This window comes from Stegodyphus dumicola, chromosome 4, assembly GCF_044657685.1.
Source record: "Stegodyphus dumicola isolate Sdum_Otavi_A_Nest chromosome 4, ASM4465768v1".
NCBI classification, from domain to species: Eukaryota; Metazoa; Arthropoda; class Arachnida; order Araneae; family Eresidae; genus Stegodyphus; species Stegodyphus dumicola.
In genome coordinates, this window is record NC_140771.1 from 167327026 (window position 1) to 167352648 (window position 25623).

At 33.6% G+C, this 25623-nt stretch overlaps 1 protein-coding gene across 4 annotated transcripts in view; it reads left to right on the forward strand.

The window, feature by feature from the left end:
- LOC118198792 (high affinity cAMP-specific and IBMX-insensitive 3',5'-cyclic phosphodiesterase 8B-like) overlaps nt 1–25623 on the forward strand; it is a 419321-nt gene that overhangs the window by 282211 nt on the left and 111487 nt on the right. For all 4 annotated transcript variants that reach the window (XM_085815741.1, XM_085815740.1, XM_085815742.1 and 1 more), the window contains exons 3-5: nt 17983–18173; nt 21758–21817; nt 23540–23597. In XM_085815741.1, the coding sequence (XP_085671867.1) occupies nt 17983–18173; nt 21758–21817; nt 23540–23597 (309 nt within the window). The remainder of the gene's footprint in view (nt 1–17982; nt 18174–21757; nt 21818–23539; nt 23598–25623) is intronic.

Below are 25623 nucleotides of genomic sequence, written 5' to 3' on the forward strand. Positions count from 1 at the left end.
GAGAACTGGAGAATTAAAAAATAGGGAATAAATTTAACTTTTAAGTTGTATATAAGACTTGATGACAAGATTAAACGAAATTAAAGAATAAATAAATTGCACTGTTCTTAAATGCGTCACATGCCCCACACACACACATTTCTTTCTCTTCGCGGCCCACAAGTGGCCGAGCGGTAAAATCGCGAACACTGGTAGTTCCAACTTGGGTTCGAATCCAGGCAAACGGGCTGGCTGCATGGGTGTTGTTGTGGTTTTCCCCATGTATAACGTGTATACGAGCCAATATCCCTTAGGAAGGCGTCCCTCCCATTAAGCAGATAATCTAGTAAGCTTTGCCATAATAAACTAAACCAAACCAAACCGTTCTCCTTGCCTTTTCTAACGTAAGATGTGATGTAAAATAAAAGTTCTACTTCATGGTATCGTCACTGGAAGGAAGAAATCAGTCAACCCCAGACATACAGACAGTATGACATGGAAAAGCTTTTCCTTACTATCAGAATTATCTTTTGTCATATAGGAAAGACCAATAAACTGAATAGTACGTGATCCTATATAACTGAAATTAATTTTTTTTAAATGTGATTATTTACCGTCATGCCACTTTTTATTTATAATGTAATATATTGAAGAAAAATAATTAAGGTTCATTACTTATACACCCCTCCATGGTGGTTTATTGGCTATCACTAGGTGTTTCGAGTATTGCTTCTGCATAAACTGATCATATTGATATGAAACAAAAAGGGGACATCGGGATGGCTTTAACGGGAGGGAGTTCGTCATGCAGAAGAAAATGATAAAAGCGTTTTATTACCCAAATAAGTTGAGCTTATCATTTAACCTCAGTAATTTTCTATAAAATTTCATTTACACATTAGAGGTGGAACTGTGTTTCGTCATGGTTATAACCATAGATATTTCTTTGAAGAATGAATATTTCTCTGACATTCTTTTCACAACTAGCATAGCTTTTACCTTCTTGGTACTTAGCACACAATTTTCCTTCTTGACATACTGTTCATAATAAAAAATATTCCTTCAAAAGGTGCAGTATTTTTCTGGAAAATAAAGAATGACTGTAGAATATTACAAAAACGTATTATTAAATTTGAAACACTGAGACGCCTTTGAACAAGTACTCCGAGATGTACCAGTCCGCTTATTTTAGAAAAAAAAAAAAAAAAAAAAAAAAAACTAAGCACTTTCTGAATTGTTTACCCCCTCCTCCCCCGCGTTTCAATATTGTGTTATTACCGTGTTTTCACGTTTTCTACGTTTATACTCGAAAATAATCCATGCATGTATACGTACGTACTAGACACATGTTCTGAGTATACGTGGATTTACATTTGTTAAATTTAACTGTCATTTCTGTGATCAATATTTTTTTTCCCTTGCTTTAACGAATCGTAATGGATTGGGAAGATTCCCGGCTAATGAAAAAGGGATTCTCAAAAATAGTGCTTTTAGCTCAGCAGCAGAGAATATGATATTTATCAGAGACAGCAGCAGAGAATATGAATATGATATTGGAAAAAGAAATATACTTCAGTCAGATGCTATCAAGAATTGGGATTATCAACCAGCACAACTATGGATTGGTGTAATTGTATCTGGCAAATGTATGTACCTTTTTATGGAAAGTGAAAAATGCGAGAAAATCGGCGGTGCAGGTTGCAGTCGAAATGCACGATAGTCTGTTTACGGAATATAAAAATAATGCTGATCGAGTTCTTCCACAGCAATGGATTTTCGGAGGAATTTGTCATGTAGCAAAGCAAACCTTACTATTGACCTCCAAACAGAAGATCAGTGACGTTGATGGCAGAAATCTAAAAGTATTTCAAAGAAAGAACTTCCATCTTTACCGATAATTGGAAGGAATAAAGCATTCAAAAAATGCGAGAGGCCGGTAAAGAGCACTAGAAAGTGAACTGCAAGTATAATTCTGTGGAACCTGAAAAGTAGCATGAACAACTTTGAGATTCGTTCAAATGGAGAAGTAAGAAACCGAGAGAAAGGAACTACAAAATGCCACCATCCGATGTATCTCGCTCAGGTTATTTGGCGGAACACCCAACAAGCGGAATTAGAAGACTGTTTCGAAAGGGTAGGTAGCTGAAATATGTTCATTGGCTATAAAAGCGTAAATATAGATCATATATATTTTTGTTTTTGCTTCATAAAATTTCCTGTTTCTTGAGTAATACATCTTTTTATGAACAAAACATTACCTGAGAACCATAAAGATAGTCAAACAAACCTTTCTTGCCAAAGTTGCTGATGATTAGGCAATTTTTCATAGGAGTGCGGATAATCAGAATGTATCAAATTGGTATCTGTCTATCTGTCGCAGGAATGTTCTCTGTATACCATGCACCAGTTACTTCACAATTACAGATTTTATAAAAATCGTTTGATCGAGTAAGTGTGTTCCTTTTCTTTCATTAGATACCGAGCCGACTCTAGACATTTTACCGCCCGGTGCAATATATGTGGCTTATAAATTATGCCTCCCAGTGCCTGCCCATATTCTAAAAATTTTGGGCACCCCTAAATCCCACCCCCCGGTGAAATTCTGTCACCGTCCCTGATTAGATATGAGTCAGCCAGAAACGGTCCCTTAGTCAAATTTCAGCATGCTTTCCCATTGTGTCTTTTTGAAAATCTACTTCTCATTGTTTCCCTAAATTTCCACTTACCTTTAATTAATCTATTTATACTATTAGTTTGTTTTTGATTCACTTTATCTGAATTCTAAATTGTGTACAAAATTTTCTTCTGTGGTTTCTTCTTTTTCATTTAAAGAAATGTATACCTGAATCTTAACTATTTGATCTCTTGCAAATAATGATCGCAATTTCAAGCGCGGATTTCGAAACAACGTAATAGAATATTTTTAAGGGGGGAGGAGAACCGAGCCCTCAACTATATTTACACTTCTGATTTATAGATTCAAGTTATGAATAATAATTTATTACTGACTATTTAGCAAGAGTTTTTTAAAGATCAGATAAAATTGACATTTAAAAAAAAAAGTAGTCTACCTTTTAAAAAGATGCGTAGTAGCGAATGACCGACCGGTAGATGGCGCTTCAAATTTGGCAACGTGGAATAGATCTGAGTGGTTTATACGGTACTAACGCTTCGTAACGAGCTATACCATAATTGGAAAAAAAAAAAAAAAAAAAAAAAAAAAAGACTGCAGATATCAATAAACTGAGAAAATAGTGTTAAAAAAAATTAAGTCAATGGAATGTCAGCAACGTGACGTCAAGACTTGGTCGTCATACAGCCTACGTGTAAGACTACGAAACGTACTGTTAAATAAAATTACACTGAATTTAAAAGGAAATCTTGGCTTTATTCATTTATTTGCATAAAATATCATTGACTTTTCCGTTTATCTTCCAGGTTTTACCGTGTAATACATTTGTATTGTAGCTACTATTTACACATTTGCATGTACCTGGATTTTATTAAATTTGAAACGGTTATTTGCAATCGTTGTGATTTTTAAGTAGAAAATCTTTTATGCTAAGTGTTAAAATTAGAACGAGACTTAGAAACGTTCAATGATGAATAGCTAACATGTAGACAACGCCGATTAGAATGTAAGCAAAACCAACCAAAGTCCGCTTATGGCAGCGGCTATGATTAATCGTGATGTCATACTGTGACGTTTCATGGCTTCATTTTCATTGCACGGGATATGCGGAGAAGGCTTAACTCCATTTATTTTAAACTCCATGGGGCTAACGCCACTTTGGCTTAAAAATAACATTGCCAAACATTAAACACATTATTATTATATAAGGTCACACTATCACTATGACATTCAAGAAAGCATGCAACTGCATGTGACGTCATTGCATTGTGACTGTTGCAAGAATTGGGATAACTTATTTATTTTAAAAGCAATTACTACCAACTTTTTACAGCTGACTACATAATATAGCTGCTTTCTGAAATAGTAATCAGAAAGTTTGTGTTGCCACAAATATTTTTATAATTTAATCCCTTTTGTGACAACATTTTTCGTCATGTTTCCAACTTGCGCGCACAGTTTAAAACATTCTGTTTCATAATTTAATTCCATATTTAATATATAGCTTTTATAACATTCGGAAACTACTGTGAACCTAAAAATTCTAAAAATTTCATGTTAAATTTTTTATTTTATTTTGAGTTAAGTTTATAAAATGTATTTTATTAAAAACATTTTTAATGTTTTCGTCCATAAAATTTTTCAATATTAAAATATTCATTAGATTGTTGGTTCAGTTAGAAAGTAGTGCCCATATAAAGAATTCCATCCAATTTCAAGTATGTACCATTAGCCATTTTTAAAATATCATGCGCGCAAGGTGGAAACATGGCGAAATATTTTGTCACAAAGAGGATTAAATTACAAAAATACTTGTGGCAACACAAACTTTCTGGTTACTATTTTCCAAAGCAGCTATATTATGTAGTAAGATGTAAAAAATTGGAAGTAATTGCTTTTAAAATAAATATCCCAATTCTTGCAACAGTCACATATTCGAAGATCATAAGGGGTTTAAGGTGTATGAGTCCCCTTAAATAAACAGCTGCTGTTGGCAACTTTTTTTTTTCAGGTTAGGATAATTCACACGATATGTTTTTGCCACGTTAATTCTTTTACTGATATTGAGAAAAAGTTGTTATATTACATTAAATTTAAATCATGACGTCATATGTAGACGTATTAACCTGAAATGCCGAAATTTTTTGTTTCCTGGTTTGACAACAAAAAAAAAATTATGTACGAATTGGTTGTTGCTGGGAAAGAATGAACCAAGTTCATTCATATTGAAATGTTTTTACGCATGTTCTTTTCAGGTGTACACAGAACTTCTAAATTTAACTTTGGTCGCACCGGCTCATCTGGCGAGTTTGTCCGAAAACAATAGGACCCTTCAAACTGACATTATTATTTCAAATACTTTTCATAGACGGAATTTTTAACCTTCCGAATGAAAGCGGTTACTAAATACTAAAACGACAATTGGTGTTAAAAAAAAAAAAAAGAGAATATGAAATATGCTAACTTAAGCAAACAGGAGCGTTATGCTGAGTTTTCGTGTAGGCCATGATGGCTAAACACCAATACTAACTCTTCGTAACGAACTAACCGTAATGGGAAAAATAATGACTGCAGAGAAATAGACTACTGCAGAATAAATTGAGAAAATACTGTTTAAAGTTTTATATCACTATACCTCTTCTATATTTAAGCTATTGATTTTTCCACACAAATCTCGAGTATAATATTTCCCACAATAAAGCATCATTTAATAGTACTAATATTAATGATGCATATAATTTTAATTTGGAATATAGCAATAATTCTCTGTCAACATGACAAAGTGTTCTGACTACTAATATCAAGAGAATACTTATGACTCGTCCTTTATGTATCATATTTTGAAACTCTCATAAATTTATAAACAGAATTTGTTAATAACAGAATAGGACCTTTAAAACTGACATTAATATCTCACATGCTTTTCATAGACGAATTTTAAACCTTCTAAATGAAAGCGTTTACTAAATACTAAACCAAAAATTGGGGTAAAAGAGGAAAAGAAAATATTAAATATACTAACTTAGAAAACACTTACTAACTTGGTATGTGAATTTTCATGAAGACCATGATAGTGAGCACCAAATTTAAAAAAAAAAAAAATTATATTAATGAATGCAACTTTAAAGTACACGTATTCGCAAGATAGCTGTAGAATTTGCATATTAATATATCGTTATTGTTGCGTGCGTACGGGTTCGTTAGGATATGAATGCACAAGACCGATGAAAAATCAACACAATTTATTATTATCACAACATAAATGCTTAAATCTCCTCAGATATTTGTGCAGTATTATAATATCTCACAGTAGTTATCTTTTAACTACTCAAACGTTCAAGGGAGCTTAATTCAAAACAGCTAAAGAAAGCTTATCCGCCAATTCGCTACAATCAACAAGAGCAGTTTTCTAAACGAACTCTTAAAACAGCAACAAGCTAACTAAAATAACTGACTAAATTGAGGGGTTTTTCCTCCTTTTTATAAAGTTTTCAAATCGCACGCGAGAACTTTCTGGAACTTTCTCGAAATCAAAAAGAGATATTTATTAAATGTTAAATGCACGCGCTCTTGTATTTTCAATTTTCCGGCTTAGCTTTCCTTTAATATTCATCACGCGCTGCACTGCGCGGGAAATAAAACCATCTAATTTACAATTCAACTAACATAAGCTATTTAAATACCAAATCCGTAACACTGCCCCCTTCCCAAGGGCTGCACGTCCAGGGCAGTACAATCCCTGGACAGGAAGCCAAACTTACAACTGTGGCATAAAGGCAATAATAAGCATTACATTACTATAATAAACAACATGAACAATAAATGCAATTAATAAAACAAATCAAATGCTATCAAATACAAATCAAATACTAAATACACATTTAGAAACAAGAAAAACCATGGTCTTACACTATTTACAATTATTTACATTACGTACTATGGCCATAGTAATGCGCTAACTTGTCGTAATGAACGACTTTAGGTTTAGACATTAGAGTTCGAAGACTTACGAATCCAAACCACGACGTCATTCAGCCTGTTTATGGCTGTGTACGGACCATCCCAAGGTGACTGTAATTTAGGCCTGACTACTTTTCGTCGAATCGGGTTCCACAACCACACCTTGTCTCCTTCGTGGAATTGATGTTCAGTAGCTCTTGTATCGTATCTGGTCTTCCCTTTCTCCGTCGCCAAGTTGACTCGCTTCCTTGCAGAACGGTGCATTACTTCAAACCGGGCCTGGACATCTTGGAATTGTTCCTCAGGCGATGAACGCACATCCGTAGGGCGACCAAATAGGCGGTCACAAGGCAGACGAAGGTCTCGACCGAAGAGCATCTGGGATGGAGAATAGTTGGTAGTCTGGGTTTCTTTTCGACCCTAGTATGATTTCGACAGCTTCCTGAGCTGGGTCTTTCGGAAAGGGTGTCGGCGTTTCCAGGTGAGGATCCCTTCTGAGGATGGATAGTCATGTCATCTGATGCTGAAAGCAGTTTGTTGTTTTTCAAGTCTAAGGAAAAATTGTATTTTCTTAAAAAGTCCAATTCGAGTATGCATGGATCTGTAATATCCGCCACATATGCCGTGTGATGGTAGGCGACACTTCCAAACATGATGTTCACCTTGAACTTCCCATCTATGTCGATCTTATCACCAGATGCAATCTGAAGGGTAACACAGGATGGCGTCCAAAAAGGTTTATATCTCTAAACCGTTGAGCTAAATCTCTCCGAATGATGGTAACATTAGCTCCTGTGTCAATGATCATATTGCAAGGAACTCCATCGATGTACCCATTGATGGACAGTCCGTTACTGTTGTCACTCACTGTAGAAATCTTGAGCGCTTTAAAACAAGGTTTTTCATTCTCTGGCAACCTCCGTTCCTCGATATGGTCATTCATTTGTTTCCTCCGTCGTTGCTGGGAAATGGTCTCAATTTCCGTGCTCCGGGGTGTTTTGCAGTTCCTTCGCACGTGGCCTTCAGCTGCACAGTTCCAGCACTTTCGTTTCTTGTCACTCCTTTTTCGTCCGACGGCATTTAATTGTCTGTTCAAATCGTTTGCCATATTTTCCGTGCTTTGGGGTTTTCTGCAGTTCCTCCGCGCGGGGCCTTCAACAACGCAGTTCCAGCACGTTAGAACTGGTTTCTTTTCACTTCTGTTCCGTCTGAAGCCACTGACTTGTCTGGTAAAATCATCTGTTTTATTTTCCGTACCCTGGTGTGTTCTGCAATTCCGTCGTAGGTGACCTTCAGAACCACACCTCCAACACCTTAGAGTCACTTTGTTCTCACTGCTACTTCGTATCAAAGCGTCGATTTGTCTGGATAAATCATCTAAACGAGCCATCAATTCATCCGCTGGCTCATTGACTCGCACAGCTCTGACTGTGTAACGTTCTCTACGAGTTGCTTGCTGAGCTGCCTCGAATTTCATGGCGTACAACAGAGCGCTTTTTATGTCCCTCACATCTGCCATTCGAAGAGCTTTCTGTATTTCAGGATCCCGGATGCCATCGATGAAATATTGCAGCGACAGGATTTCTCTTGTTTCTGTTGGGCACTCCGAAAAGGCGTGATGTGACAGCCTTTCAACATCCGTGGCGAGCTCCTGAAGTGTTTCTGTAGGCTTCTGCTGACGGGATTTTAGTTGAAGCCTGCTGTAGTCTTTTAAACGCTTTTCTCCGAAGCGCAGCTCCAATGCGCCAGATAGAGCTGCAAAGTCTAATCTCTGGTTTTCGGGAAGAGTTTGCAGGATATCCGCTGCGTCTGCTCTCAGGGAAGCGGCGAGATGACAGGCCTTAGCTTAGGAATCCCATCCATTCGCATCCGCAACTATAGAAAATTGGGTCTTATACACTTGCCAGGATGTCTTCCGATCATATGTGGATAGCTTCAGAGATGGACGAGCAGGCATCGGTAAAAATTTAAAACCATCCGGATTGCTCCTTGCCGTCGCTACGAACTTCTTTAAATCATCAACTTCTTTCGTGACCGCAGACACTCTATCATTAATTTGCTGTTCCACGGCAGAAACTCTCTCTTCTATTTCTTCTTTTACCGAAAAAACTTTTTCTTCAATGTTTCCAACTTTATTTTCAACTGCGTCAATTCTGCCTTCCATAACCTCGAATTTGTTTTCTATTAGGCTGGTAATTTCTCTTTTCATCTCTTCTTGTCTTGCTTCAATCTTTTCCTGTCCTGCTTCAATCTTTTCCTGATTAGATTTCATCTCTTCTTTCATTTCTTCTTTAAACGAGGCAAAGGCTGATATAAGCTGCCTTAATTGCTCTTCCATCGCTCTTGTTATTGGCATTCAAACTCCGCTCCTCACGCCAAAATTTGTTGCGTGCGTACGGGTTCGTTACGAAATGAATGCACAAGACCGATGAAAAATCAACAAAATTTATTATTATCACAACAAAAATGCTTAAATCTCCTCAGATATTCGTTCAGTATTATATTATCTCATTGGAGTTTTCTTTTAACTACTCAAACGTTCATGAGAGCTTAATTCAAAACAGCTAAAGAAAGCTAATCCGCCAATCCGCTACAATCAACAAGAGCAGTTTTCTAAACAAACTCTTAAAACAACAACAAGCTAACTAAAATAACTGACTAAATTGAGAGGTTTTTCTCCTTTTTATAAAGTTTTTAAATCGCATGCGAGACATCCTTCCGAATGTACATCCTTCCGAATGTGTTCACATAAAACCTTTTTCTTTTTGTACTTTTTGCAGCAGTACATACATTCAAATACTGCCATCTTTTCGCATTCCATTTTTATAAGAAAAGGTTATGTACTACAATAGAGAATAAAAAACTTATTTTGTCATCAGAAATATTAAAAAATGAATAAAAACTGGTAGCATATGATATTAAAATATTTAATGTTTGACTGAAACTAACACAGCTTGCTATTCTGAAACATTTTTCATTTTTCTTTGTTCAACAAAGGAAATTTCCGCTAAATTTATCTGTTTTTAAAAGGCAATATATTAAAAATAAATAGATTACAAAAAGTTTGTCTCAAAAATAAATACTTTACAATAATTTATAATAACATGTTTAATTACAAGCAAACAATACCTAAATTACCAATTAAAATATTTTATCAAAAAACACTTTTAGCCTGCCAAAAAATATCACTGCACAGCTCAGAAAACAAGCAACCGAAAATGGCAGGTAAGACTTAGACTTTATAATTGACCGAGCTATTGCGAAGAGCAATGTTGCCGGTTCCAGAATTAAAGCCCAAGGTCACTTGATATAAAGAAATCTGGACGTAGAGAAAATCTCAGATGAGAAAAGAGGAAGAAGAGAAGTACCAAAAGGAGGAAGACAATCCAATCGGACAAGTTCGCAAAACGTGACGAGCGATCATATCTTTCAAGGAGGACCTAAGACAATGCAAATCAATGACAACAATATGAGAAGATACACTACAGTAATAGTTCCAATGACAAATTCAAATACAACTAAACACCTCAATCAATAGTGCTAAATACAACACAATTTTAATACAAATATTCAACGCAATACACTACAGCAACTCAACAACAACCTATTTACAACACTACTATATCATCACAATGCGAAAAATCTCACAGCATTAGTTTTATAATTCACCAAGAATAATATTCAAGCTACAGAAGAATTTCAATCAAAATCAGATGCATTGGATGTATGAACAGCTACCAATTCAGGAGCTAAGTGAAAAAGTTGTTGTCTCCTCCCATGAAGGTGCAAGCTGCAAGTGGTCTGATGCTTCTATCTTCGAAGAGAATTTCATAATTAAAGACTTGGGATTAATTAACAAAGTCACATTGCACAGCTTTGTTGAAGAATTTTTCATTAGATCTTCTGATGTAATCTGGAATCGTCTCAAGGTTTAAGTCTCTGTGTAAAAGCTTTTTGTGGATAAGATAGTGTGAATCAGTAATAATGCACAGAAACTTGTTTTGCACTACTTGTAATTGATGCAGTTGAGTTTGAGTGACCGTGTTCCAAGCAGGAGCAGCATAACAAAGTATCGGTCGAATGCAAGTGGTATATATATGTTTTTTGGTACGCAAGCTAAGATTTGAATATTTTCCAATGACCGGGAGAAATCTGCATATTATGCCCATGGCTTTGCTCTTGACACTATTAATGTGATTAGACCATGTGAGCCTTTGGTTCAAAATAATTCCTAAGTATTTCGCCTTTGTGACCAGAGGAACAGCTTCCTGAAAAAGGTAGAGGTCTTTAAAAGCAATGTTTTTCTTAGTTTTGCTAAGAATTAAAAGTTGTGACTTGCTAGCATTGATTTTTACTCGCCAATTTGTGCACCAGTCTTCTACGGCATAGAGGTAATTTTGCATTTTGTCTATTGCATGATTAGCTTGAATGGATTTAATTGCAATCGCCGTATCGTCGGCATAACATGCTAACAGAGAGTAATTGTCCAAACCAGGGTGAGGAAAATCTGGTATGTAGAAAAGATATAGCACTGGACCGAGAATACTTCCTTGTGGGACGCTGGACCTTATAGGTCTTGAATTGGATTTTTCATTTCCTTGAGCGACGAAGAAAGTGCGGGCAGGTAATCCTGTGGGGTAAATCTAAAACACCCCGCTTTTGACGTCACACGTGACGTGTACCTTTGATCAATCAAATTTTCCTGCCGGGTTGAAATTTAGTCGCTCCCATGATTTTTGTAATTTTTTTCGAGTCTGTGACGCCAATATTCCTGCCTAGTGACTATTTATGCTGATTTCAAGAAATATGGGATTCTGGTCAGATGAGAAAGCTGGAATTGCGCGTCAAAATAAACTATTTCGCTACCAGCGTATCGTGAACTCTAAAGACTAATAAACACATTCTAAAACATTATTGTTTAAAATAGGTTTTGATCTTAAATAAATACATCACTCATGCAAATAACAAAACATTCTTTTAATAAACCTACTTACTGCACGCACATAGTTTTATTAATTCCGAAAGTTGTTTTGTTGCCACTTCCAAGAAACAAAACTAACAATAATTATTAGTGGCCAAAAACATTAAGGAAATAAAATTAAGTGAAAGTTCGTATCAAATACAAGTTACATGTCATCTGAAATCCAACAGTATATTGTAATTTATAATATTTATTTTAAAACATCCATCTTAAATTCTTGTTTACAAAATATTTTGTATTCTGTAGCGGACTGCATCTTTATTTAATTTCCGAGAGAAAATATTACGCGAAAATAATCTAATATAACCTACAGTTGGAAATAATTAATATTTTGTACACTTAAGTTTGCCCACGTTTCGAAGGAATAATGAAAGAGAATATAATTATTCAATTGTGAAAATACTGAAATACTATGTAACCATAACTGTAAAAATGGTGGGCGTTTTAAAAGCTATAATCGAATTTTGAAGATTTACTAATTTTAAAGTATTTGCAACTCTGTATAGTGTTTATTCTCAAGAACGCAAAGCTGTATATATAATTTGAAACAGCTTTGCTCTCACGTATCCATACTCATTCTCAGTCGACGAAAAACTGCTACAGCACCTACGCATAATTTTTACGACCATTTACTGAAATTAAGAATGTCTTTCTCGTATGACTTACCATCTCTTCAAATTCGCCTACGGGCGAGGTGCTGCGGCACCCTGACTGAGCTTGAGCGGCCTCCGGCCTTACTTGAAATATAGGCAAAAACTCTTATTTAGTTGAAACCTAGATTATGAAAAGGATAATCTTGATCTTGATCTTGACGCAGAAGCATTTTCAAATTATCGTCTATAGAGTTTCTGCAGGTTTATTAGTGCTGTAAAACTGCGATGAAAGAATTTTTATAATTGAATAAGGATACAATTTGGGCTTCCAATGTATAAGAAAGAATTCGCCTCCACCTAAGGAGTTTTAAATTTCAGTAGGACGTTTCGTATTTAATTATGTATAAGCAATATATTTATTTTTCCAATTAAAACGTCGGAAGCACTTCCGCAGAGAACCCGGTAAATGTAAACATCGCCAACTTTGGCGATAATAGTTCAAACCTGGTAACCCAGCAGATTTATCCTATTCGGTTGTTCGAAGTTTGCAACCATTCCTCTTGCGTTCATTTTATTGAATTTTCACTGTTGTTATTCGCATTTGCAGATTTATATTATTCTTCTCTTATTTATTATTATTTTTTTTTGAATTTTTTAACAATGAATAGATAGAAATATTTTCGTAGATAGATGCCGGTTCTCGGGATGAAAGGAAGAAAATACGGCGGGAGGGGTGAACAGCTCTAAGAACCATGAGAAGAATCATGAGGTTTCCAACCTCTAAAATAATTTGTTTCCGTAGGCCGCAAAAATGTGCATGTGCATTTTAAATAAATAAATAATGCTTTTATTTTTATTATTAGTTATTGTCATCTAAAATTATGAGAATAAATCAATTTTGATGGTGTAAAATTTTAACAAGATAATGTTAATGCTTTTCTAACAATAACCTTTCAGAGGATGGCAGGTGTGACATAAATAGATGATTAAATTGAAATCAAAAATATTATTGATTATCTAAGATGACGGAATAGTTTGATACATCACCATGGTCATCAAAATTAGCAAACCACTGCTGCTGTAAGGAATATATTGTTTTCTGTGTTAACTGGAATTTAAGACAATTTTTTTTCGTTTATTGCGTTTAACCGGTTAATTTCAGAACATTAATACTAATTTATATTTTTAAATGAATATATCACGTTTAACCAGTTAGTTTTACATCTACATGCTTATTATCTGTGAATTTTTACTACCACATGCTTAATATATTGTTTTGTCTGCTAACTTGAATTTACATGCACTAAAAATCACGTTAACAAAATATCACGTTTACGGCTCGGATCATCGTCGATGAACCGCGAGCTTGGCGAGTAAATATGCAACGATGCCAACGGGTTCTCTGCAGATGAAAACCCAAAACATCTTTATATTTGAAATATTCAAGCGGAGTAAATGGATAACATCTTGTGTTTTCGATACTGAGGTGTAAATTAACATTTTAAAGACGGGATGGCCATAGAGTCCTCTCTTTGAAAAGACGGGGTTGTCCACTTTAGTGGCCATGTCTTTTTACCCCATTTTCCAGGCTGAAAAGTGGGGTGAAATGTCAAATTTGACGTCCCTAGCGTTTTAACTACTTATCTCTTTCAAAGGTCTTCCTTTTGTGACATAGATGCACCCTTCTGAGAATCCATTGAACTACACACAAGAATCTTTGTTGCAAATAGGAGGTGATTTCCTAAAGGGGGGAAAGCATTCGGTTCAAGATTTCCCGTCCTTTGGTAGCTTTTACTGCTACCAAAGCTCCGGCCTCAAAAGGTTAAATGGTACAAACATATGGCACAAACTATAAAATCATCAATATCTGAAAATAGTTGCGCCATACAAATAATACAATGTTAAACTTTGTTGGTAATTCCTCAGAGTGCTCATATTATTAAAAATGCGCTGAGAAATATAAGTAATGAAACACAGTAGTTGGTCCATGACCATCCATGTAACAGTAAGGTATGTACATGAAGCTTCTTTTACATCATTTTTGGAAGCTTAAACATAAAAATCATGTTTAACAAAGCCATAATGCACTATATGTATAACAAAAGCCATGTTTGGATTAATATGTATATGAGTTAATGAGGGCTGGGTTTACGATTAAGCAAGTGCATAAGAATCAAGGATAGTGAGCACCACAAAACTTTTCATTGTTGGATTTATCATAGAAAGTAATACATAAACAATGATCGGTTATCCGAAAAAATGTATTATGTGGAGACACCAATATCTTTTAAGTGCTTAGGGCATCTCAAAGGCTTAATCCAGCACTGATGTTACTGTTTAAGAATGATTTTTAAAAAATATTTTAGAGTTAAAAAAATAATAAATATTAAATAATTCTTAGAAATTGATTTGGATGTTTTGTACAGAGAAATTTAAATGATTTTAGTTCATATTAAATAATTTAATCATTTTTAGTATATATATATATATATATATAGAACTTAAATCTCGGATATGTGTTTGGAAGCATAGCAAGAAAAGATATGCCAAATAAAGCAAAGTTAGCAGTTTTGTATCTGATGCTGACATATTAAATGAGGGGATGTTAGGTACTGATCAATACCCACTGGTCAATTTGGGTAGAGTAGACTTTAAGGTACCCCTTGTATTATGGCGAAGTTGTTTGATTTATCGCCAAGTTGTTGTTTCATTTATGGTAGCCTGAGTAGTTGAATGTTATGGAAACCCTATTGTGACATAATTGGGTGCATGATTCTGGGAAATTTTGAATCATGGGATGTTTTGTAAACGTTTTTGTGGTGTGTGTTGGTTTGATTCTTTAGACGGTACAATGGCCGAATGTAGTAAGATTAATTTGAAGTTTCTGTATGATTTGGAGCGAAAGGGGAAAAGAGCTTTAAATGACTGGTAAAAGTATAGTTTAGGGTACCCCTTGGCGATTTTTGGCGGTACATACATACCGATTTTGTGCAATTCTTTCACTCGTTATTTTGGCTTGTGAAGCGGCGATTTTTCTGCCAAAAATCGCCGCTACACAAAGCCAAAATAATGAGACAAACAATTGCACAAACATGGTATCCATGTACACATCGACTTATTTTCACTTAAAAAAAATCATCGAACGGCACAAAAATGGCATTGCGCACTCCTTTGACTTTATCCATGTACATGTCGACCTATTTTCACTTTTAAAAAAATCCCAGAATTGCACAAACTTGCATTGTGCACTCCCTTTACTTTGTCCATGTACACATAGATATATTTTCACTTAAAAAGTTAAAGAAGCACTCAATTCTACAATATAGGCAAACAAAAAATACATTTTAAACCAAACAATAAAATAACATAAAAAAGGAAAAACATGTTATGCATTTAAGCACTACCAAAAGCAAATATTCACTTACCATGATTTTCGAGTTCGCTTCGTACACCCAAAGCCACGGAGAAATCAAAATATCAATCATACTTAAATGACTTTTTTTCAAACCAGGTACTCTTTCTGATCGAATGCTTCCCATAGTGACCATCTGAACCTTTCTTTCTGCAAACCCATTTAAATCCATCTAAACAGATTTTACGTTCGACTAGATGCATATCCTTCCTACATACAGGGCACTAATAATGGCTACTAAATAAACCTGCCAGTCAATTAAAGCTCTTTTCCCCTTTCGCTCAAAATCGTACAGAAACTTCAAATTAATCTTACTACATTCGGCCATTCTACCGTCTAAAGAATCAAACCAACACACACCACAAAAACGCTTAAAAAACATTCCATGATTCAAAATTTCCCAGAATCATGCACCTGATTACGTCACAATAAGGTTTCCATAACATTCAACTACTCAGCTACCATAAATGAAAGAACAACTTGGCGATAAATCAAACAACAACCTCGCCATAATACAAGGGGTACCTTAACCCTTTGCGACACGCATATTTAAAATACATTTTAATCTTTAAAAAAATGCCTTAGAATAAGTCAGATGGACTTACTTAAGTGCATTTAAGGCTTGGAAAAAATTCTGCGCTTTTATTTATTACGGGAGAAGGTGGGATACCGTTTGTCCCACCATGCAACTAGCACATGTCTTAAAGCATATTGGTGTACAGCAGGGAAAAAAATCATATGTGGAATGAATAAACAAAACAAAGCGTGCATTCTAAAATATTCATAATAAACACACTAAAATGCATTTTGTACTTATTGTATATATGCATGACTTGTAAAATTTTGCATAATATTGTATTTAAGCTTATGTTTAATCACAGAAATTTTCTTAAACTGTAGTTTCTTACTGGTAAATCGTAGAATTTGCTATTAAAAACCTATTATTTTTTCAGATTTACCAAATTAAATGATTTTTTGGAGGTTTGACATATATTTTTATTTCCTTAATTCGTATTGTTAAAATAGTAACTGTAATTGCTTAACAGGACTAATTGGTTAAGTCCTTATTTATATAACATCATCATTTGTAAAACTTAAAAATATAAAAATTTTGCTTTTCTTGGGGAGGGGGCTCTCAGTATTGAAAAATATTAGTGTTAACTATTTTTAAGACATTTTTAGCAATACAATATACATATATATGTATTATTATGTCTTAATACAAATTGTATATTGATTTTGATAACCACATAAGATAAAAATTTAAAGGTCATGATAAGCATTAGAGGATTTGGTAAAAATATTTTTACGGGTACCCCTTGGCTATTTTTGGCGGTACCTAGATATTGAATTTGTGCAATTTTTTTTACTTGTTATTTTGGCTTGTCAAAAAAATCACTGCTACACAAAGCCAAAAAAGTTTATAAAGAATTGCACAAACTCAGTATCCATGTTTTGATGGAACTCGGTATCCTATTTTCACATAAAAAAAACGTGAAAGATTAGCACAAACTTGGCATTGTGCACTCCCTTGACTTTATCCATGTACACATCGACCTATTTTCACTTAAAAAAGCATCAGAGAATTGCACAAACTAAGCATTGCACAATATCTCGACTTTGTCCATGCACACATCGAACTATATTCACTTAAAAAGTCAAAGGAGCAGCCAACAAAGAAATATATAATCTCAATAAACTACATTTTAAATCAAAATAATCATTTTAGATTAATTTTATCTGAAATTTTTCTGAACTAGAATCTGTATATTGGCATCTCCACATAAATTCACAAAATAAGAATCAAGAATATCCTCTGTAGCACCGTTATCGTCCGACGTTCAACCATACGCATTTCCTTCCTACAAACAGGACACTTAATAAGGGCTACTTTGTAAACCTTCATTTACACACCAGTCAAGTAATTCGTTTCCTCTTTCTTTCCAAATCATACAGAAACTTTTAATTAATTTTATCATATTCAGCCATTTTACTGTCTAAACCACAAAATAAGCAATATACTTGCTAACCAACACACATCACAAGTTCTTACAAATTTACCACAATCATGCAACCGATTACATCATGATAGGGTTTCCATAACATTCAACTACTCAGGCTACCATAAATGAAACAATAACTTGATGATAAATGAAACAACAACTTTGCGATAATACAAGGGGTACTCTTCTCTCTTCTCTAACTGAGGATTTTGATATTCAACCTAATTTTAGGTGTTTATTAGGAAAAAAAAATCATGAAGAAATTCTTAAAAACATATACTATACTTTTCCATCCAGAGAATGTAGTAAGTTTACTAAGTGTGAGATCAAGTTTAGTTTGATAATTTATTGTCCTTGATTTTTATTATAGTATAAAATTCTCAAGCTTTTTGGTTCTAAAAATGTTCTTTCATTATGCACAGGTATTGCTAGTGTTTGCTAAAGATGATGCACAAAGCGATGCACTCAAGTGGGCTGCAGAAAAGCTCTCCTGTGAATGCACACTGGCATATGCTCCGGAAGCAGCTACTGAAGCGTATCAAAATATCCATCCTCATCTCGTTTTCATTGATTCAAGACAATCTAAAGCTTTCGATGCTGCATCCCTTTGCAGGTAGACAGTGATTGTCTCTCTCTCTCTTTTTTTTTTTTTTTTTTTCTAGTACAAAATTTAATCCTCTGTAATCAGTTTTTTTCCTCTGCTTGAAAAAGTATGTAATGTGATAAGCATTACTCTTTAGGCAGGAATTAATAGTAGTTAGATTTTATTAAATTAACAAAAAGTTTTGTGATCCTAAATTCGTATTACATTAATAGAACTTTAACTGAATACATACTGCATTTTTAGGTAATATAAAAGTTTAAAAGAATTTACACTCATTGGTAAATATAAATGTACTGTATTGCATCCACCTTTATAAACTTTTATTTTACAACTTCCATCTTGAATTTTCTTTACAGAGTAGAGATTTCTAGGATGTTATTTCTTTTAAAGCATTTTTCTTCCTCTAAAAGAAATTTATAGAATTTTGATATTGATACTATCAGTATCAGTAGGATTTTTACTATCAACAGTAGTATATTATCAGAATAGTATGTTATAATATTGAGGTCACAACATTGGAAGTGAAATGTATGAAAAAATAGTTTGATTTATGAATTTTGATATCTCAAATGTTAATTGACTAGAGCTTTATATTAATTATTATAAGTCTTGGTGAAAGAAGAGAACAATCCCTCATTTTACTGCAATTAATAGAGCATTTAAAAAGACTGTATACAACTTTGCATGAGAAAAGAAATAACAACTGATGATTTTTTTTAATATTATTTTATTTCAAATATCGAGCAATCCTTGAACTTTTCATTCACTTTTAAGTTTAATCTTATTAACGTTAGCTTTTGATGCTCTTTTCCTCTATCATTATTGATCTGTATTAATATTATTTTCTAACGTGATGGACTAACATGAATTAACTTTTTCTTGTGATGATATTATAAGTTTTTGGCATTTAATTATATTCTACAATTGATAATTCCCCCATTATTAATTTAAATATCATGACAATATGGATTTTTCTCTGGTAAAGAAAATGAGCTAAAATTTTTTTTCCAAGAACTTGGAGGAAATTTATAAATTTGTATAATAAAAATCAATTTATTTATAATCACTGTTGAAGCATTTATTTATTCTTTTTAATTAAATATTTCTGCACCACATGTTTTTATTTGCAGAATTATTTTTATAAAATTTTTATTGAAAAGCATAGGAGATATCACTGCTATTCTTAACCATTCTGGAATGCTGCTGTAATGATGTCAAATTTCAGTGAACATAAAGGCTCATTTTGTGCATGGATGTCATTTATTTACAGACAAAGAAAATTATTTAATTTTCCTGGAGGTTGATTCTTGTTAGTGTTGTCCACAGATACAAGTTTTGTACCCATCTCCCTCGAGGTCTTTTCAGTACTTTCCCTGAAGAACACAGTTCCTTTTCTTTCAGAAAGAGGGAGAATATCAGTCCTTGCTTTAGGAGCATCTAGTGAATTAACTATTTGAAATAGTTATGCAAGAGTTAATAGCTGATGATGTGATTCATAGTGTGTGTGTGGGGGGGGATGCTTACACTGCTTATCAAGGTTGGTTGACAATAGGGGTATATACACTACATTTTTGAAAGTGCTTCACAAGGGGAAAAAAAAATCTAAAGCTATAAACTCTGAAACCAAAACATGTAATATGCATTCGGGGCCATAAAAATTCAATGTTTAAACTGGTGATATGTGTTACTTCATTGTCAAAACCTTTGCATATTTCAGTGCAGAGACCATTTTCTCATCTTCTTCATGTCTTTCTAGGCATCTTTCGTTTCTGTAAGTTATACACCATGTTTTGAAATTTTCTATACTTTAAAATATTATCTACAGGTGCCTCTTGTTTTGTCATCTTTCATGGCTCTTTCAGTAACTTTGCCATTATAACAAAGCATGGAATGATATTATTATATTTTTTAGTACATAGAAATGAATAAATATTAGAGTATAATTTATTGTTTGATTCTATAATAATAGTTCGTGTTAATACAGTACTTAGTAGTACAATGCATTAAAAATGTAGTATGATATGCATATTGCAGGACGTCTGTTCCTTTCTGAGAAGACAACTCATCAGAATGATGACATGGAATTTAAAAAATAGTGAAATAATTTAATGTAGTGAGATATCAACGTCATAGCAGTATAATATATAAAAAATAAAATCTGAGTTTATAATGTGCATAAAAAATCTGATTAACCCTTTAACTGTCAAGTTATTTTGATGATTTGGGTGCCTAAATTGTCAATTTTTTTTATTACAACAAAGTTTGCCTCACAGTCCAAAAAAAAAAAAAAAAAGAAAAGCGGTGCACTTTGAACTTTAACCTCTATCCTTCGAAACCTTCAGTAAAATCCTGCCATCTGTTGAATTGAAGCCGAAATAAACTTCTCACAATAAATATTTGGGTATAACAATATGATGCACTCAAAAAAAATTATCCTGAGTAATGTTCGGTCTTGACATTTTGGAATACCAGTGCTGTGCCCGAGGTTATTTCGGGTATGACAGTTAAAAGGTTAATCCCTGAGTAACTGTCCAGTCCTTCTATAGAGTCATCAGTCTTCAACGACTGATTTTTCTCCATTCTCAGATGTCAAAAACAATTGTCGTTAAGAAAAAAAGGTGAAAAGGTAGCTCCCTGAAAATGACATGAACTGCAACAGATTAATGAAATTAAAAACGCAAGAAACATCCATAATAAAAATTTGAAGATTACATGAAAGAAATATCTGTAATGAAACACTGAAAATTACATAAAACAGCAACAAATCAATTAAATTAAAAATGCAAGAAGCATCCATAATAACACTTACCCTTCCCCACCCCCAACCTCCCACACACACTCTTCTCATATGCATGCGTCAACCTCTTTTAACTTCAAAAAGCTTAGAGAGATTTTTTAGATTCAGAAAAAGTTACTATCGTAATCGCATAAGAAAGTTTATAAGTAGCAGCCACAAAGATGACCATCGAATTTCAGAAGCTAAATTCTGCACTGGAATAAAGCTCATACAACCATTCATGGGTTGCCAGATAAATATACTTTTGTAGAATTCTGAGCTGTATGCTTTATCAGCATAGCATACTGCTTGGTGATTCTTAGGGTTAGGTAGTTAATCAAGAGTATCAAAATTGTCATATGGGCTTACTTTTGTACTTTTTTTATGGAAGTGGGGAGGGGGTGTAAGGGAAATTAGCTATTTGTAAGGATGGTCAGTTAATATACACTTTAAAATGTGAATTCTAATAAAGAGGAGAAAATCATTTTTAAAATATGAATGTCTTTTAATTACAGAAAGCTGAATAATATAGGTACAATTCCACCTCTATAGATGTCTGTATACATACTTCCTAATAATATTTTCTGTCAAATGAATATTGTATCATAAAAGTTCTATTTAAAAAAAGTGGTACAAACTTTTACACATTATTTATTCAGTATTAACTGAGTACAGAATTAGTATACTTTTTAATAACTAAATTCAAAATATAAAGAGAAGAGGAACGCTAATGTACTTATTTGACACACTTGGGTAATCTTTATGTAGAATGTTGGCTAAAATTAAAGCTTGTTTTTAATTATTTATTTATTTTTAGATCTATTCGTAACATTCAAGGGAGTCAATACAGTTGTCTCATAGCAGTTATCAAAAAAAGGTACTTATCTATTCGTGAATTCCATGCAGTTTCACCTTGATGAAATTTATTAAAATTATGATACATGTAGTTAAAGCATCTACACTAGTCATGAAAATTAAAGGATAATGATAGAAATAAACCATAACTGATACTTAATAAAAACTTATTAATAGAAATTTGTATGAAAGCATTAGTTAACATAAATACAATGTCTGGCAGTTGATTATAGCAAAATATTGGAACTAAAATCAAATTAATGGAAATTGGAAAAACTAAGTCACCTCCTGTGGAAAACCTTTTTTTCTTTAATATGGTGTATGATTACCTCAGACAGCTATGCATTCCTCACATCTTGGTTTAATAGACTTTACCAAAGTGTAAATTCTTGGAAAACAGTGATCAAGCTTTGTGGGATTGCACGCCACTCTTCTAAAAGTGCATCTTTCAGCTGCTGGAGTGTCCAAAGAGGAATTTGGCATGTTGAAATTTGGTTCCTAAGGCATCCCATGCATGCTCATTTGGCTTCGAGTGAGTATGCTGACCAATCCATTCTAGTGATAGCTTCTGTTTGCAAGTATTCTGACACCATATATGCTCGATGAAGCTGAACATTGTCATCCATTAGCAAAACCTCTGGGCCAATAGCACTCCTAAACAGTGTAACTTAGGGCTGCAACACCTCTTCCACATATCTCGAAGTGATAACAGAACCTCCTTGAAAGATATGCAGCTTGGTGCAGCCATTTGTCATGATTCCTTCCGAAACCATTAAATCATGTTTATGGAAGCAGGATATTTCATGGACAAAGGAAGACAAGTTGCATATTCCTTCCTCTCTCCAGATCAAAACACCTCTAGAATCATTGTTTAGACTATATCTGGATTCATTAATAAACAATACTTGGCTTCATTGAACTTGTCTCATTGAACATGATGAAGTCATCTTGGCTTCATTGAACATGATGGCAGCACCAGTTTAAATGGGCCCCTCTGGAAGCTGGAGTGAGTGGAACACAAACCATTGGCTTTCTCGCATACAGTCCAACCTTATTAATCCTTCGTGCAGCAGTAGAATGGCTAATTCAAGTCCCTATGGCAAATCTATTGTAGTCGCCTCATGGTTTCTTCAATCCAACAACGACAGAAAACGTTCTTCTGATGCAGTTATTGCTCTTGGTCACCCTTGACCAGGCTTGATCCAGTGCTTAAAAAGTGGTTCCAAACTCTTGATATGACACTTTGAGGGATATTCAAATCTTGGGCAACCTCCATTTGTGTTTGACCTCTGTCAATTCTTTCACTTATTTGCCACTTTTGACCTTTACTTAAAGGATGCCTTTGATCTAATGAATACTGTCACTGTCAGAAACCACATTCACTTCAAACAACACTATAAATCAGAATTCCAACATGCATCCTTTGTGCACCACATTGTCAAGTGCCATATTTGCATATTTCCGGCACTTCCACATGCACGGAAGTGCAATTTTATGTTCAATTTTATTTAATTAACATAAATAATTACAGCAGTGAGCATTGGTTACAACATTAATTTACTGAGCATATATTTTTTCTTATTATCCTTTAATTTTGATGACCAGTGTATATTTTGGTAATGTTTTTATCCCTTTTTAATGTTTTGCTGTATGAGATCGATATCCTGTCGATTTTGTTTCATCATAATTTGATTAAGAATAGCTTATTTAAATTATTTACTAATTAAGTTAATATTTTTCATAGTGCTGTTGACAAAGAGGATGGTTCATTAGCATCTCATCTTCAGTCTGGTTTTTCAAGGGTATGAATTGTATTTCTTTTGTTCTTTGATGAGAACTACAAATAATACTTTCTTTAAAATCAGATAAAAAAAGTAACATTGATTGGCATAGGTTTTGATTAAAACTGTTGATTTCAAAAGCAATCAGACCTAATACTCTTTTCTTCAGAAGCAAAAAATTTTCACACTTTATATTAATTTAAAATTTAGTTTTTTGCCTGAGTTTAAATTTTATTTTGACATTCCCTCGTGTTAAATATTGCTTTATTGTTAAAAATGTTTATTTGTATTCTTTTACAATTATTTTATTGTTGAACTTGTATAAGTCAAAGGTTTCAAGCCTTTAAAATTTAGGAAAACTTAAATTAGATTTAAAGAATTTTAGAGTAGTTGAAGGTTTACTGTAATTTTGTTGAGTATGATTATACTGTATTTTACTGGCTGGCATAAATGGTTGCATGTTAGTATTAAAGATGAGTTTAATTTGGCATTAATTTTATTCAGAAAGGTGCTGCATATTTCTAGAAGCAAACTGATGCCTTTTTATTCATTATGAGCTGTTATTCTACACGTGCTTTCTAGTTCAATTACCTTCAAATACAAAAGTTGTTCTAGAAGTAATCTCTGTTAGTTTTCTTAATAATGAAAGATATGCACAATCATAAAGCATATAATTCAAGGAGCAGATGACTTTCAGAAACTAATTGACTTGTATAGTACAGTGGGTACCACTTAATATAAACATATCCATTCCAACCTTATTTGATTTTATAAAGCAGTTGAGTTGCAATGCTGTGCTGGGCCACGCTCAGGATTTCATTTCCATAGGGAATACAAGGCTGAATATTTTTTGGAGGGGGTATAAAAATAAAACTTTTAAAAATAGATTTATTGTATATAAGATTGCAATAAATTTTTATGAATGAAAAGTGCACATTTCTGAACCTCTCTCTGCTTGCTTAGGGCTGTGCTATTGAAATTCATGCTCCTTTTCAATATACTGTTTAATACGGATGTTACATATACTTCTTTTTAACAAAATTTTCATTATTTTTTTCCATTGTTGATAAAAGTCATTTTAATTAAAATAAATTGTAATTATTTTAACATGTTGCACAGATTAATACAATATGTATATTAATCATTATTTAAAAATTTATCCATTCAAGTTTTTTACATATTTCTTGTTACTAGCTTTTCAGTGATGGTCTCGAAGCCACAACATTACTTCTAACTTTCTGTGTCTCCACCTTTAAATTTGAGCATTCTTCTCAAAATTTGTAATGCTTGTTGAACAGGATCGGGATTTTCATCTTCAGACTCACTTTCATTTTCACTAACTTCTTTGTTTTCTCTTATAACTTCGATAATCCCTGCATAACTCTTTTTGTAGCAAGTCTGGGTATTTTCTTTGATTCCCAAATATTCCAAGATGGTCTCATAATGCATTTCTTCATTGTCATCCTTGCTTTTGGTACATATTGAGAGTTTCCAGAAATTTGCTTTGGATTGAATCCACCTTTTTTAAAACAATTTGAAATTGTTTGCAAAGTTACTTTATCCCTTTGTTTGTTTGCAAAGTTTTACTTTTAAAATAACATGCATGGCATCTAAGCGAGAAATTGATCTATTTGGCTTAGAAGAATAAACTACATATCATACTACACAACAGTTTCTTAGAAGAATAAACTACATATCATACTATACAGCTACAGTCATATCAATTTCATTAATAACATTTTGAACTATTTCCTTCCTGTAATGATTCTTGAATGCTTTTATAATGCCCTGATCTAATGGCTGAAGAATGGAAGTTGTATTAGGAGGAAGAAAAACTAATTTTATATTCTTCAGCGAGAGATCAGTTTGATAGTCAGTGCTGTTGTCTCTCAAAAGTGCCACTTTTCTTGCTGAAGTTATTTATCCCACTTTGTAAGAAAAATCACAAACAATATTGCTTGTCATCCAATCATTTTTATTGTTCCAGTAAGTCATAGGCAAATGCTTGACACCATTCAGACAATGAGGGTTTTTGCTTACACCAATG